This window comes from Hippichthys cyanospilos, chromosome 16, assembly GCF_059441005.1.
Source record: "Hippichthys cyanospilos isolate Australia breed blue-spotted pipefish chromosome 16, RoL_Hcya_1.0, whole genome shotgun sequence".
Lineage (NCBI taxonomy): Eukaryota > Metazoa > Chordata > Actinopteri > Syngnathiformes > Syngnathidae > Hippichthys > Hippichthys cyanospilos.
Window position 1 is genome coordinate 17,627,889 of NC_142384.1, and position 14,458 is coordinate 17,642,346.

The window sequence follows — 14,458 nt, forward strand, 5'->3', positions numbered from 1 at the left end:
TGGAAAGCAGCAGGGTGTGTCTGCTCCTTTTTTTTTTTAGTTTTATTTTTGAAATTGACTGACCACAGCTGTGCCCACGGGAAGTCGCCTTGACGACTTCCTGCGCCAATCCAACGAAAACATTCCAAGAGTTTGGTCGCCCCCTAGCGGCTAGTTGTAGTGAAGCATCTAATTTATAAATAGGGGTTTTAGAAGAAATCGTAAAAAAATAAAGAGTCTTTGTGTTCGTATACAAATCTACAACTGCATACTGTCATTAAGCCATTCCAAATAATTTAATTGCTTTATTTTTAATAACAAGGCAACTTAACGGAAGCGCCATGGGCCTAGTGTTATTTTGAAAACAGGAAGTGACTAGCTGGCCTAAGAAAGCAGGTGCGAGAGCGTGTTCATTTGAGAGCCTGAGTTTTTTTCCGATGCCCCCGCCGTTGTGCCGTCCGAATAATTGTCGCTTTTTTGTTTTTGTTAGTTTTGTCAATGACAAGATTTAATGCTCAACTGTTTTATTCTCTGAGGGCTCCTCGTGGCGGCTCGGCTGCACGTGACGCGGAAGGAAAAGGAAAATAACGGTTTACTTTTGGGTTTGCGTTTCCATGGAGTAAACTTCACACAAGTTGAAGCAAAACCTCGAAAGGTAAAATCTTATACATTATTTACGTCATTTATAAAAGTATGAAAATCGCTCATGTGATTTATTTTTCCTTTGAAACGAGCTCGTGCCTTAATGATGATGATTTTGACACCATTTAAGATGACTTTTGGCCTGCTAAAACTTTATTTAGTTAGTCATTTCGTTGTTAAATTTCACTTTCACTTGACGGTTATTCAAATTTCGAAAACATTACACCACTTTATCATTCAACATGTTTATATTATTTTTTTTTTTAAGACGCCAAGCATTGTTATAATAGTGATGGATATTTTCAATTTCTTCCCGCCATTGGTGGAATTTTCCATTAATTTTTAGTTGAGTTGTAGCTTTAGGAGGCGCGCTTCACCATCACGTGACACCTAGAGTTAACCAACACTAATGTTGCATCCTTTTTTATTTTCAACCACTTTTGTGGACACAAAACATGTGCGAAAAATACTGATTAGTCGTTCAAGTATACATAAAGCTACAGACATGATTTGACTACGCGAAAGACGGCAAAATGAAAGTAAAATCTTCAACGGATGTTCGCTGTTGAGGTTTACAGTGTTCCCTCGCTACATCGCGGTTTTGTTGTTGCAGTCGCACTGTCGCGGATTTTCTTTTATGATAATCCTTGTTTGTATTTTAGGTTTACCTCGCTATTTTTCCTGACATTATTTTTACCATAATCGCACAATAAAAAACTTTTTTTTTAATGTAGGTATGCATATTTTAAATATAAGAAGCAAAATTTAATACATGATAAAAATAAAATAAAAAATTCTTCAAATACAATAATACAAATTAAATTTGATAACCTCGATAATTTTGTAATCTGTCTATCCAAGTGGTGTTTGCTGACATGGAGGCGAGAGGAAAGTACGACTTCAGGGCGACGGTGGCTGGCGAGCTCAACTTTAACAAAGGCGACGTGGTCAAGGTGAAAAACCGTCAGGTTCCCCAAGCAACTTTTCATCCCAAAAATCTTTTTTTTTTTTTTTTTTGCCATCAGATTTTAAGCACGCACGGCGAGTGGTACAAAGCCGAAATCGACAGCCACGAAGGTTTCGTTCCCAAGAACTATGTGGAAGTAACCGCGGCCGAGTAAGCCCCGCCCACACGTGATGTCATCCACGTCATCTTCTCGTTTGGTGACGCGCGGATGTATGCAGGTGGTTCCAGGAGAACGCCACTCGCGGCGCGGCCGAGCAAATCCTCGGCGCCAAGAACGTCGGGGACTTCATCATCCGAGGATGTCAGAGTTCGCCCGGGAACTTCTCCATCTCTGTCAAGTTAGTAAAAACAAAACCTGTCCCGCTAGCTGGCGGACGTTAGCGCGACGTTCCTGTTGTGTTGCTTGCTGACCTTTGACCCGGGCGCAGGCACGAATACGACGTGCAGCACTTCAAGGTCATCCGCGACACGCAAGGTCACTACTTCCTGTGGGACGAGAAGTTTGCGTCCCTCAACAAGCTGGTGGACTTCTACAGGACCACCTCCATCTCCAAGACCACCAGCATCTTCCTCAACGACTACACCGCCGCCAGAACGGCGCACGCCGCCCAATCGGTAAAACCTTCAATTCCCTGTGGACGAAAAATCATTCTGTCTGGTAAATTTGACAATCCTCAGAGTAGAATTTCAACTCATGTAGTACACACCTAACACACACACACAAAATATCTGGTATTGAATGTCTGGACTCCTTAAAAAAAAAATCCGTAAAAATACGTCTTTGGCAGTGAATGAGTTAGCAAGAAGAATGATTAAAAACATCAAGCTTGCATTTTTCCCTGCGTGATGTTTGCACGCTCGCGACAATGAGGCACTCGAAGTGGCCACAAGTTTCCAGTCCAAACGTGAGCTTTGTTTTAGGTTGGTTTTGCAAACGTTTCCTCTGAGCTGAACAGGAAGTGAGCAAGGTTCTAACCTTCAACGAAATCACGCCTCACAGCGGAGCATGCGGTTAGCGCGGTGTGCCTCGCAGCGGGAAGGTTCCAGCTCGGAACCTTGACGCGGAAACTTTCTGTGAGAACTTTGAGAAGCACAATGAAAAATTATAAGTTAAAAAAAGTGAAGAACAGTTGAATTCGGTGTCCGTTGAACTGTATTAAAATGCTAGGTCTCCTGCTAGCTTTTGTTTCGCCCCCTGCAGGTGAAAAGAGGAAGTTTAGTCGAACAGCAATGCCTGGCCGACATCATGGCGGCCAATATGTCCTCCGTTGCCGCACGACGGGCGGTCGACCAACCGCAGCCCGGCCACACGGTAGCCGCCCCATATTGTTGGATACTGTTCCTTTAATGATACCATTTAAGTGTGAATTTCAATGTCGTTGTAGCGTTGATGCTAATTTTGTTAGCCCGTCTAAGTCGTTTCACATTATATCTTAGCATAAAGCTAGTATTGAAAGGTCTCTCAAAATGTGTTTTGCTATAGATTGTCAAAGTTGGACGAGGACAATTTTAAGTCTAATATTGTCACTGAAAGATTCCTCGATTATAAAAAATACTTGCCGAGTCATTTGATCGTCGATTAGTGGTTGATGACCACTACTCCGTTAGTATAGCGACATGCTACGTTTTGTCCAGCAGAGGGCGACGGCGCCGCAACAGGTTTTGGCCCTGTACGACTTCACCGCGGAAGAAGACGACGAGTTGAGCTTCTGCGCCGGCGACATCATCAGCATCAGCGACGCCTCTGACCCCGCCTGGTGGGCGGGGCGCTGCGGCGGCAGGAAAGGACTTTTCCCGGCAAATTACACCAAACCAGTATGACCTGGAAAGACTTATTTGCTACGGCGCAAGTTTTGCGAAATAAAAGGTACAACATTTCATTTTGGTGAAATCATGTTTTGCTTTAACTCTTGAATAGCTTCAAATTTGGGGAAATTTGAAAAAAAAGGAAACAACAACGTCCTTGGGTCACTTTGACCCGGGGCATTTTTGTCACCTAGACGCGTACAATCCAAATCCCAAATCTTGTTTTTAAACTGTAAAATATGTTCATTTCTCAAAAACAGCAATAATGTCTCAGGGTCAATATGACCCGGAGGTGTGTTTAATTCTCCAAAATTGTCGAAAAGTCCATTTTTTTGTGTGGAAACCTGCTCACAAAGTAACAAAGACGATACACACCCACAAAGGGAATACTTAGCTGTGTGTTGCAATAGTTTCTCTGGGTCACATCCTGGGTCAATTTGACCCGGGCTTTTGTGTAATTATCCAAATGTATCAAAAACTGTATTTTGATGGGAAACCAACTAAAAAATAACAAAGGCAATGTGTTACGTTTGTTTCTCTGGATTAGTAATGACATCCTGGGTCAATTTGACCCGGAGTCATGTTGACTTATTCAAAAAACTGGATTGCGATATGGCAAGGGAACGCCGTACTGCGCTTTAAAAAAATCGCCTTTGGTGGCGCTGTCAATTGTGTTGCGAAATTGTTTCCTTTGAAGTGTTTTTCTCCAAATGGAAAGGTCCGGATCACGATTTGACGAAGCGGCAGATTGAGGCCGCGCGTTGCCGCCGCTGCTCCACTTTGATCAAACAGGAAGTGGTTTGTTTGCCTCTTTGACTCGCTCGCTGCAGAGCGCGGTCAGGCGACCTTCATCATCACCGTCTTCACATATGATCTTGTGAAGATCTTGGCTTACGGCGAACTTATTCAACTTCCTGTCCCGGCGTCATCGTTTTAAAAACACAGTCGCAATCGGAAGCAATTGAATCCGATGGATGATGTCACACGTTTTGTTTCTCAAACGAAGAAAGTTCCTTTCTGGATGCTCCGGAAAAGCGCCCAAGGTCTCGCCGTTCAACCTGCGCTTCCGTCGCCGTGGTTACCAGGCCGCCACAATGGCATAACCTTGTCAGACAAAACGCTCAAGGAAGGACGTTTGCCGTCCAGAGACGCTTTTTGACAAACAAAAGACTTTACGTAAGAGCGGCGAGGCCAATTATTTTCCGCAAAGCTCTTTTTTTTTCTTTTTCTAACCTTTGACGCTATTAGCGACGGCCTCTTTGAGAAATGCTAAGCAGTAACAAAACACTCGGCAAACGAGCTATGGATCGGCCGTACTGCTCGGCTATCGAGCGGCGCCGTCGTCATCCGAGGCCTTCGAAAGAAAACGTGCTTAATGAGCCCCGAGACGCTAATCGCATCGTGTCGGCCGCGGCAACAGATCACTTTGTGCCATTTTCAAATCTCACGAGAATGTTAGCAGTCGTGTTAGCCACTCATGTCAATATGCCAGCCAGTACTTTAGCCATGCTATTTTGAATGCTAACAAATGTTTATATTTTTAGCTATGGTGACAAACATGAATAGTAATGCTAGCATTTGTGCTAAGCAACGTGTTTGCTACTAGCCACGTGACCTGACTTTGCTAACAAACATATTCCTGACATAAATATGCCATTGAACGGTCTCAAACAAAAAACTTTGGTTCCCAAATGAATGTTAGCATGTTAGCCACTGTTGTCAATATTCCAGCCAGTATTTTATCCATACGCTTTTGGGTGCTAAAAAGATTTTTTTTTTTCAGCTATGGTGACAAACATGCTAATGCTTAACATTAGTCATGCTAGCAATTGTGCCAAGAAACACATTAGCCGCTAGCCACACTGACTGCTAAATAACTTTTTCCTGACTGATAGATATCATTGACCCCAATTGAATGTTAGCATGTTAGCCACTGCTGTCGATATTTAAGCCATTCTAATATTTTTTGTTTGTGACAAACATGCTACCATTTAACATTAGTCGTGCTAGCAATTGTGCTAAGGAACACATTAGCCACAACACAGTGGCTGCTTAGAATTATATTTCATAGCAAAACTTAACTTTCCAGCGTCGTTAGTATTTTATTGAATAACTTTTGTACAATGCCTCCTTAACTAACACGTATCAAGCTACTTGACATTATTTCAACAAGTTACTCCTGCCTTGAATTCCTTTCATTTATTCTTCATTTGTTAGTTCTGCACATTGTCATCATCTTTGATAAAGTGACTTATTGTGATTCGTATACGCCCTTGAACAGCCTCGATTCCGAAGCTCTATTGCAATTTTTCTCAAGGCTCATGTAAAAAAAAATGGGTGATATTTATTCATACCAAACTGTCTCCTTGCCACTATAAACTCATAAAAAGTTGAACTAAGTACTCAAGAACTTGAAAAAGGTTGAGATTGAATTTAACCTAACCAAGGCAAAGGTTGTCCAATCTCCAGCAGGTTGAGCACCTGGCCAAGATGCTCGTGCTCATCCTTTGCCTCCATGTGTGTGACGTCATCATGCGAGTCAATCAATCAGAAATCGCATCAAAAATGACATGAGGTAAAATACCACCCTGACAATATATGCTGCTCATAAAAAGTCTACACACCCCGTTATTCTCTACAATCGGCAATAAATACATTGTATTTCTGCCGTTCTTCAGGTTGTTGTTATGCGTTTTGGACTCCACGAAAATGTGGAGCGCCGTCAATACCTTCTAGATCGGTGGTGTCCAACATATGGCCCGTGTGCCGGTTCTGGCACGTTAAAGGATTTAATCCGGTCCGCTTTTGTAAATTCTAAAAATGAGCTGAATTTGTTTAAATATATGAAAAACTTGGATTGGAATGAATTTGATGAGTAGAAATGTTCATATTTTATGTTTAATAGTGATGTCGGACAGTATTAGAATCCAATAATAGATTTGAAGTTGTTGTTTTAAAAATATATACCATGATTTTATTGGTCCGGACCACTTGGGATTGCATTTTTAAATTTGCAAACTAAAATGAGTTTGACACCTCTGTAGATGCATCAAAAAAAAAATGGAGTACTGTTGATGTTTCCTGAGTGTGTAAAGAAAAAAGAAAACACATTTTGCATGATCCGTTTGCAAATGGAAATGACTCAATGACTATTGGACATTTCTTCTGGCCAGAAGGTCCACTCAGCGCAGCCTCCCTTGGGACTCACACACACACACACACACGCACGGAACGGAATCCTGACACCTCCCACTTGACTAGCTGTCTCCTAGTTACAAGCGGAGAAGCGCTCCTCTCACGCCGCCGCCGATGACGACGACGACGATGATGAAGGTCCCGCTGGCGAAGCGACCCAAGCTGGGCGGCGCTGCCGTTCGGCGCCGATGTGAAGGCGAGACGGGGACCAAGTGCAAAGGTAGGGGGACCCGTTTCTGCTCGGGCCGCCGGAGACACAAAACAAACGGGGACAGACTTTATTCGCTCGCGATAGCCGCATCTTCCTTATCGTTTGCCAGATTGGTGACCGAGTCTGATGTAAGATTCCGAGCGATACGCCGCAGGTAGGTCAACGGCGCCGGGGTAATATTCACGCGTGTTCTCCCCGTGCGCGCGTGGCTTTTCTCCGGTTTCCTCCCGCATTCCCAAAACGTGCACGGCAGGTATATTGGACACTCCGTATACGCCCCGTGATTGGCTGGGGACCAGTTGAGGGTGTCTCCCGCCCGCTACCCGAGGACAGCTGGGACAGGCGCCAGCAAACCTGCGACTCGCGTCAAGGTAAGCTCTATGTATATGTCCATTTATATGTCCATTTTTAGGAAGGTACAAAAATGCAATTTTTACGGAAAAAAATGAACACATTGATAAAATTCCCTAAACGTAGAGTTATTTTATTTTCATTTTTGCTAACGTAGGACCGGTTTTGTGAAAACGCATCACATTTCGATATTCACTACAAAGGTGTATATATGCACAGTATGTGCATATGTGTAAATGTTTACGAATATAATAATTTGCGTGAAAATTGTATGAAATTACACACAAAGTGATAAATATCAATTTTTAAAAGGTAAGAGTCGGAAATCCGAGGCGGGTGATGTCGCGCGCGTTTGCGTACGCGCGCTTGCGGCCCCTCCCCCGAGCTTTTAAGTCCTCCGACCTTTAGGACAAAGGCCAAACAAGCCTGTGACATTCTGGCATTCATCCAGATGCGAGCAAGCCCCTTTGTCCGGGTTTTTTTTTGTTTTTATTTTGCGGTCACGGCAGCATGGCGGAGAACGGCAGCGCCCCGTGGTTCCAGGAGCCGGCCCCCCTCCCCGCCAACGTCAGCAACGGCACGGCGGCCGAGGCCGGCTGGGGCCCCGGCGCCGCGGGGGTCCTGATCCCGCTGATCTACGGGGCGGTGTGCGCCATGGGCCTGGGCGGCAACACGCTGGTGATCCACATCGCGCTGCGCCACTCCAAGATGGAGTCGGCCACCAACATGTACATCCTGAACCTGGCGGTGGCCGACGAGCTCTTCATGCTGGGCCTGCCCTTCCTGGCGGCGCAGAACTCGCTGCAGGCCTGGCCCTTCGGCTCCTTCATGTGCCGGCTGGTGATGACGGTGGACTCCATCAACCAGTTCACCAGCATCTTCTGCCTGACGGTGATGAGCGTGGACCGCTACCTGGCGGTGGGGCACCCGGCCCGGGCCGCCCGCTGGCGCCGCCCCCGCGTGGCCCGGGCCGTCAACGCCACCGTCTGGGCCCTCTCCTTCCTGGTGGTCCTGCCCGTGGTGGTCTTCGCCAACATCCACAAGACGGGCGGCACCTGCAACATCCTGTGGCCGGCGCCGGCCAAGGTGTGGCGGGCCGCCTTCATCGTCTACACCTCCACCGTGGGCTTCCTGTGCCCGCTGCTCATCATTTGCCTCTGCTACCTGCTCATCCTCTTCAAGGTTACTTCATCGTCTCGCGCTTTTTGACCGTCCGGGCGTCCCATCTCTCCGCGGGTCATTTCTCGAAAGGGCGTTTGCGCCGCCGTGGGCGTGAACGCGTATGCTTTGTCCGCTTTTCCAGTTCCACGACCTCGCTGCAACTCTCTCGCTGCCGCTGACTAATACGCGCGTGTATTGCGTTTTTCGATCCTTTCGAATCTACTCCGCTTTGCAACTTTACTGATGCACAGTCACCAGTAGATGGCGTAGGAGCCCCATCATTTTCCAAGTGTTTTTTTTTCCCAAAATGTTCCAAAACGGCAATTGTTCTAATTTGTCATTGGAAGGTGCGCAGCTCGGCCAAGAAGGTCCACGCCGTTTCGGCCAAGCGCCGCAAGTCCGAGCGCAAGGTGACGCGCATGGTGGTGATCGTGGTGGCCGTCTTCGTGGTGTGCTGGTTGCCCTTCTACGCGCTGAACGTGCTCAACCTGCTGGTGGCGCTGCCGTCCGACTACCAGGGCCTCTACTACTTTGTGGTGGTCCTGGGCTACGCCAACAGCTGCGCCAACCCCGTGGTCTACGGATTCATGTCCGACAACTTCAAGCGGGGCTTTCGCAAAGCTCTCTGCCGAGACACCCGCAAGGTGGACCACCGGGACGCCCGGGACCCTCCTCCGCTGGAGGGCGCCAGACGGGCGTTGGTGCCCCGGGAGAGCCTGAGGCGGGGACTCCGCCAAGACGACGACGTCTCGGAAATGACGCGGATTTTCAGGATGGGGCAAAACGGACGCCCGGCGCGGAATCCGGATCGGGGGCCGCCCGAGCCGGATCCCCGGGGACCGGAAGCGGAGACCTGCGAGGCGTCTCCGGCGGAACCTTTGCTGGGAAGCGACGCAAACGGGAGCGCCAAAAACATCCCTGGCGACAACGCGGAGCGCCGCGCCTCTTTGGAAATCATCAACTTGTAATGTGAACGTTGGCTGACGACCCATCCGTTGGGACTCCACGGACATCGGGTGGCGACCGCCCTGTCCTTCGTCCGAGTGTCCTCTGAGCGTCTACTTCATACCTCACATTGTTCATCGGTCACCGTTTATCGCTAGTCAAGGGGCCTAAAAAACGAGATTTAGAGCTGATTTTTATTTTCGGTAAATGGGGAAAAATATAGCTCGAAAAGAAAAAAAATCATTCTTTTATCGCGCGTATCAGTGCAAGTCCTCCTGCGTAGTCACCGATACCAATTACTGATACCGCTCATCGTTCTACACAAAAATAAATCCCCGCAAAAGGGAAAACGACTGACCGCTTTAGCACCGTATCAAATGACTTCCATTGAAGAACAATGGAAAATAATTTGCAACAGTGTTTTCGTTTTTTCGTGCGTCCTGTGAGATTCGTGGCATACGTCTGTGAAATGCGATTTCTTGTACATCGTGGCGACGGCGACCTCTGAGTGACTCACGGCTTTTGCGTCTGACTCACTCGCTGACAAAATAATATGCGCGCCTGCGCTCCTCTCGTAATGAATTATTCCAAGTGCGTGCGTCTTGATTACTGCCGCAGTCTGACAAGTGGCTCGCCACTCCAAGTGTCAAGTGTTGATTAAGTCGGAAACCTTGGCAGGAAATCCCATTGCTTCTCCGAGCTCATCCCAGCTGCACAGGAGGCAATTTGTTGCGTTTTGGAATGTTTCTTGATAGAAACAAACAGATGGATGGACAAGATCAACCGTCGAAACAATTAAAGCGGTACGGGACTCTGTAGTGCAAAATTGCTGTGTGGATTGTGCGATTTTATTCACTCATTCAAAACCAAAGATGTAATATTACAGGGTTTTTTTTCAGTCCTGTCTTTCAATCACAGTTTTTTTAGTAGATAAAGTGACTTCTAGTACCCAATCAATTACTTTAGAACCCAAACAAACTTCAAAAGCGGAAGTAAAGTCGTTCCTGCTAATAATCGTTGAAAAAAGTACAAGAGTAATCAGTTACTTTAAATACAGTAATGTCTATTACCTTATCAATGACTTTTGACCATACGTCAGCACCAAAAGTACCAAAGTAATCAATTAAGTACTAAAGTATTTTTTTTGCCAAATCAATTACCCTAGAACCTGAACTAACTTGCAAATAATTGATTACAGCGGTGATTACTTCCATAATTTAGTACTTCGGACAATTCTTTTTGTTTGTAATGACACAATGCAGTCCATAATTTTAGTGTTTAATCACATGAAGTAATTGATTACTTTACAACGTTCCCTAAAATACGTCATGAATAAAGACGATAAACGTTCAATTTGCTTGTAGTTCCATGAATGTCCAGCTGAGAGCAGCATCGCAATTGCCGGCACGCAGCGCGCTGCTCTGCGGCAGACGAAGAAGAGCACACAGGAAGTGAATCCCCCTGTTCACAATCGATATTTGGGCGTCTGGCTTTCTCCAAAGCTGCATTTTTTTCGCCAACGCCTTTTGCGGGCGCCGCCGTCCGAGTGTCCTCCAGCGTCATGTCGAGCTTCCAGCAGCTCCAAGCGGCCGTCAACGAGTGCCTGCGCGCGGCCGCCGAGGAAATTTTTCAGGCGGTTAAAGGCACCATCGTCGGGCTCGAGGACGAGCTGCTGCGCTCCAGACTTGAGCTCGAACGCCACCAAAGATGCCAACATCGCAAAGGTTCGTTTCCGGTTAAAAAGTCCGAGCCGTCAAACTTTTGGTAATGCGATTCGACGACTTCACTGGGTTTTGTTTGCACCTGTGCTTCCCGGACAAAGGAGGGCGCTAGTGAGTCGCGTACGGCGCCTGGCCAGGTAGACGCTAAAAGAACACAAGACGAAGCTTTATTGTCATAATATTCATTGTCTATAATATCAGTCTAATAATGAACGGTACCAGTAAATCTGGAACCAAAGAAATGTTTGTTTGTACTTGTTTATTTAGTTTTTGCATCCGTATTTGACCATGCATCATTAAGATGATTTTGGTATGGGTAGCTGCATAAATAGTTCATTTATGCTATGTCAAATTCATCCTATGGTTGCGAAGCAGAGGTGCCGCAATGAATAAATTGACAATTCATCAAATATCAAACAAATGACATCTGTTTTGATAATAAATTGAATGTTCCTTTTCCCATTAAAGCGATGGAATTTAAAATCGTTCTTTCAAATTTTATCCTTCAATTTCACGAAAAATAACATTCAACGAACGGGTTTAAAAAAAAACACGAGTGCGGTATAAACATAAATAATAAAATGAGTTTTGGCGTATCTTGCGGTGAAGATGGAGCGCAGCCGCCCGTGTCCGCCCGGCCCGACGACGACGTGGGCGAAGGCGAGGCGTCCGATCGAGACTGGAAAGCGCCGCTGGAGCAGGATCCCACCGCTCAAGCGGGTGCCGCCCAAGAGCGGCGGGCGGACGAGGCGTGCCTCCGCGATGGCGGCCAGCTGGCGTGTCAGGAGGAAGTGGTGTCCGAAGGCGACAGCGACAACGCCAAACCGCCTTCGCCGAACTCGCCGGGCCAGGTAGGCGGGACCGCGAAACTCCCAAAAAACATTTGTACCGATTACCGATCCCTTGAAATACGGCCGCGTATCGATCTTGTCTCATGGCTCGGTATCGGCGCTCGCCCACCCCTAAAAAATGTTTCTATTTGCTGAATAGGGTTCATGACAGGGTTCCTCGAAAAGTCTCGCAGAGTAACGGGTAATACGGTATGGCAATTTGCCTTGTGCAGGACAGCGACGAGGAGTGGCGTCCCGACGAGAGCGCCGAGCCCAAGAAGAAAACGGCGCGGAAGGCCAAGGCCACCTTTGACTGCAAAGTTTGCGGCAGGAGCTTCCACGCCGTCATCTCGCTGGCCAATCACTGCGAGGCCCACCCCAAAGACGTTTGCGGCGTGTGCGGCCAGGGCCTGGACTCGGACGAGAGCTTCCGGCGCCACCTGCGCACCCACATGCGGGGCAGCGTGTGCCAAGTGTGCGGCAAGGGCTTCGGCACGGCCAAGGCCCTGGAGATGCACGCCCGCGTGCACACGGGCGAGAAGCCCTTCGCCTGCGCCCAGTGCGGCAAGGCCTTCAACTGCGAGCACAACCTGACCCGACACATGCGCCGCCACACGGGCGAGAAACCCTACGCCTGCCAGGTACGTTTGCCCGTCTGGCCCAGTCGGTACCCAAATGTTTTTACAGAATATCATGCAAGTATTCTTTGAACTGGGTTTAAGGCTTCTTTATGTCAACTTGGCTTTCCCTTATCAGCTCGAAATTTTGGTTATCAGCAGAGGTGGGCAACTTACTGTTTTGCGCCGGTCCGACGTTCGTCGAAGCCCCGCCCCCTTTGAGTCATCGTCAGTCCGTTTTGTCAAGCCGGACGAAATTGAATTGGTCGGTGTATTTCTGCCCAACCTTCCGCCACCACTAGAGGGTGACATTTGATTGAAAGATCCATCGTTCGTCAGGCGCTGGACTATTTCTGTCTGCAATGACACAAATTCTTTTCTGTATCGGCCCTCAAAAAAACCTATTTACTTACTGGGAAAATACGAGGATTCTAAATGTGATTTACAGTCCCGAAAATGTGGCCTAAATCCTCCCGCTGGCTTTCCGAAGGTCTGCGGCCAGCAATTCAGCGACCACTCCACCCGGAAGCGCCACTTACTGATCCACGAGAGCGCGGCGGCGGCCGACGGCGCGACCCTCAAGCGAACCAGAGGTCGCGCCGCGTGCGCCGTGTGCGGCAAAGACTTCCATTCGACGGTGGCGCTGGTCAACCACGCCGGCGAGCACGCCGCCGACTGCGGCGTGTGCGGCGCCCGCGCCGACGACATGCCGGCGCACCTGCGCACGCACGACAGCGGCAAAGCCTGCGAGGTGTGCGGCAAGCGCTTCGACGGCGCCCGCGACCTGGACACGCACATGCGCGTGCACACGGGCGAGAAGCCCTTCGCGTGCGCCGACTGCGGCAAGGCCTTCAACTGCCGGCACAACATGCGGCGACACATGCGCACGCACACGGGCGAGCAGCCCTACGCCTGCCAGCACTGCGGCAAGCTCTTCAACGACCGCTCGGCCAAGGCCCGGCACCAGCTCACGCACCGGGCGGCGCCGGCCGACGGGGAAGCGGCCGCCCCGACCCCGCGCGACCTCCGCTCCCCCAAGAAGAGCCGCGTCATCTGCGTGGCGTGCGGACGCATGTTCCACTCGCTGGTGGCTCTGGTCAACCACTCGGCCGGCCACCCGGCCGACTGCGGCGTCTGCGGCGTCCACGCCGAATCGCCCGAGCGCATGGCGGAGCACCTGGCCACGCACAGGAACGGCAAAGTGTGCCAGGTGTGCGGCAAGTGCTTCGACGGCCGCCGCGACCTGGACACGCACATGCGCGTGCACACGGGCGAGAAACCCTTCCGCTGCGCCCAGTGCGGCAAGGCCTTCAACTGCCAGCACAACATGACGCGTCACATGCGCACGCACACCGGCGAGAAGCCCTACGCCTGCGCCGTGTGCGCGCGCCGCTTCGCCGACCGCTCGTCCCTCAGCAAGCACCAGCGCGTGCACGCCGGCGACAGGCCGCACGCATGCCACCTGTGCGGCAAGACTTTCTTCCGCCCGGCCAACCTCAGGCTGCACGTCAAGTGCCACGACCAACCTTCTTGACGCCGACGTTTGGTAGGCCCGCTCCCGTATTTGGCACAAGAACATTGCCGTTCCTCAGACCATCAAATGAAATCAGCCGATTTTGCCTAAAAACTTTCTTTTCCAAAAATAAAAACCCACCCGCTTGTCATCACCAAAGAGAATGTGTGTGTGAATTTTGCTTTAAAACACTGCTACTACGTTTAGTCAACTTATTTGAATAAACATTTACTGAAACCGGTGGACTTTTTTCTATTATCTAATAATCATTTTATGCAAACCTATGAGCATAACTAATTACTGATCTTGTCCTGTTAGAACAAGTAGTTACACTCGTTACTACGAGTGACAAAACTAGTCAGTCATGCGTTAACGACTAAGTGCTGAATTGTTTTCTAAGGTAGACATGACTAATGGATAGACTATGTGTCAAGTTCAATACACCCGATATTGTCTTTTAGATGCTGCAAAAAAATAAATCGGCAAATGTTACTTTCATGGTTGCTTGATGTTAATGATT

At 48.6% G+C, this 14,458-nt stretch overlaps 3 protein-coding genes across 4 annotated transcripts; all 3 read left to right on the forward strand.

Moving 5' to 3' along the window:
* Positions 1-57: 57 nt before the first annotated feature.
* On the forward strand, positions 58-3,466 carry grap2a (GRB2 related adaptor protein 2a). 2 transcript variants are annotated; one of them, XM_088437982.1, is made up of 8 exons: positions 348-375; positions 516-634; positions 1,483-1,574; positions 1,647-1,738; positions 1,807-1,926; positions 2,017-2,203; positions 2,790-2,900; positions 3,224-3,466. In XM_088437982.1, exons 3-8 carry the CDS (start codon positions 1,497-1,499, stop codon positions 3,407-3,409), a joined length of 774 nt encoding a protein of 257 aa, XP_088294108.1. In that variant the 5' UTR covers positions 348-375; positions 516-634; positions 1,483-1,496; the 3' UTR covers positions 3,410-3,466. The 2 variants fall into 2 exon arrangements, with proteins under 2 accessions (XP_088294110.1, XP_088294108.1); XM_088437984.1 differs by having other exon boundaries at positions 58-634; positions 3,227-3,466.
* A 3,205-nt stretch (positions 3,467-6,671) lies between these two features.
* Positions 6,672-10,516, forward strand: LOC148411110 (somatostatin receptor type 5-like). Its single transcript, XM_088437981.1, has 5 exons — positions 6,672-6,809; positions 6,910-6,954; positions 7,054-7,171; positions 7,661-8,333; positions 8,660-10,516. Exons 4-5 carry the CDS (start codon positions 7,662-7,664, stop codon positions 9,278-9,280), a joined length of 1,293 nt encoding a protein of 430 aa, XP_088294107.1. The 5' UTR covers positions 6,672-6,809; positions 6,910-6,954; positions 7,054-7,171; position 7,661; the 3' UTR covers positions 9,281-10,516.
* A 153-nt stretch (positions 10,517-10,669) lies between these two features.
* On the forward strand, positions 10,670-14,138 carry LOC148411111 (uncharacterized). Its single transcript, XM_088437980.1, has 4 exons — positions 10,670-10,981; positions 11,588-11,829; positions 12,042-12,449; positions 12,916-14,138. Exons 1-4 carry the CDS (start codon positions 10,819-10,821, stop codon positions 13,957-13,959), a joined length of 1,857 nt encoding a protein of 618 aa, XP_088294106.1. The 5' UTR covers positions 10,670-10,818; the 3' UTR covers positions 13,960-14,138.
* Positions 14,139-14,458: the final 320 nt, after the last annotated feature.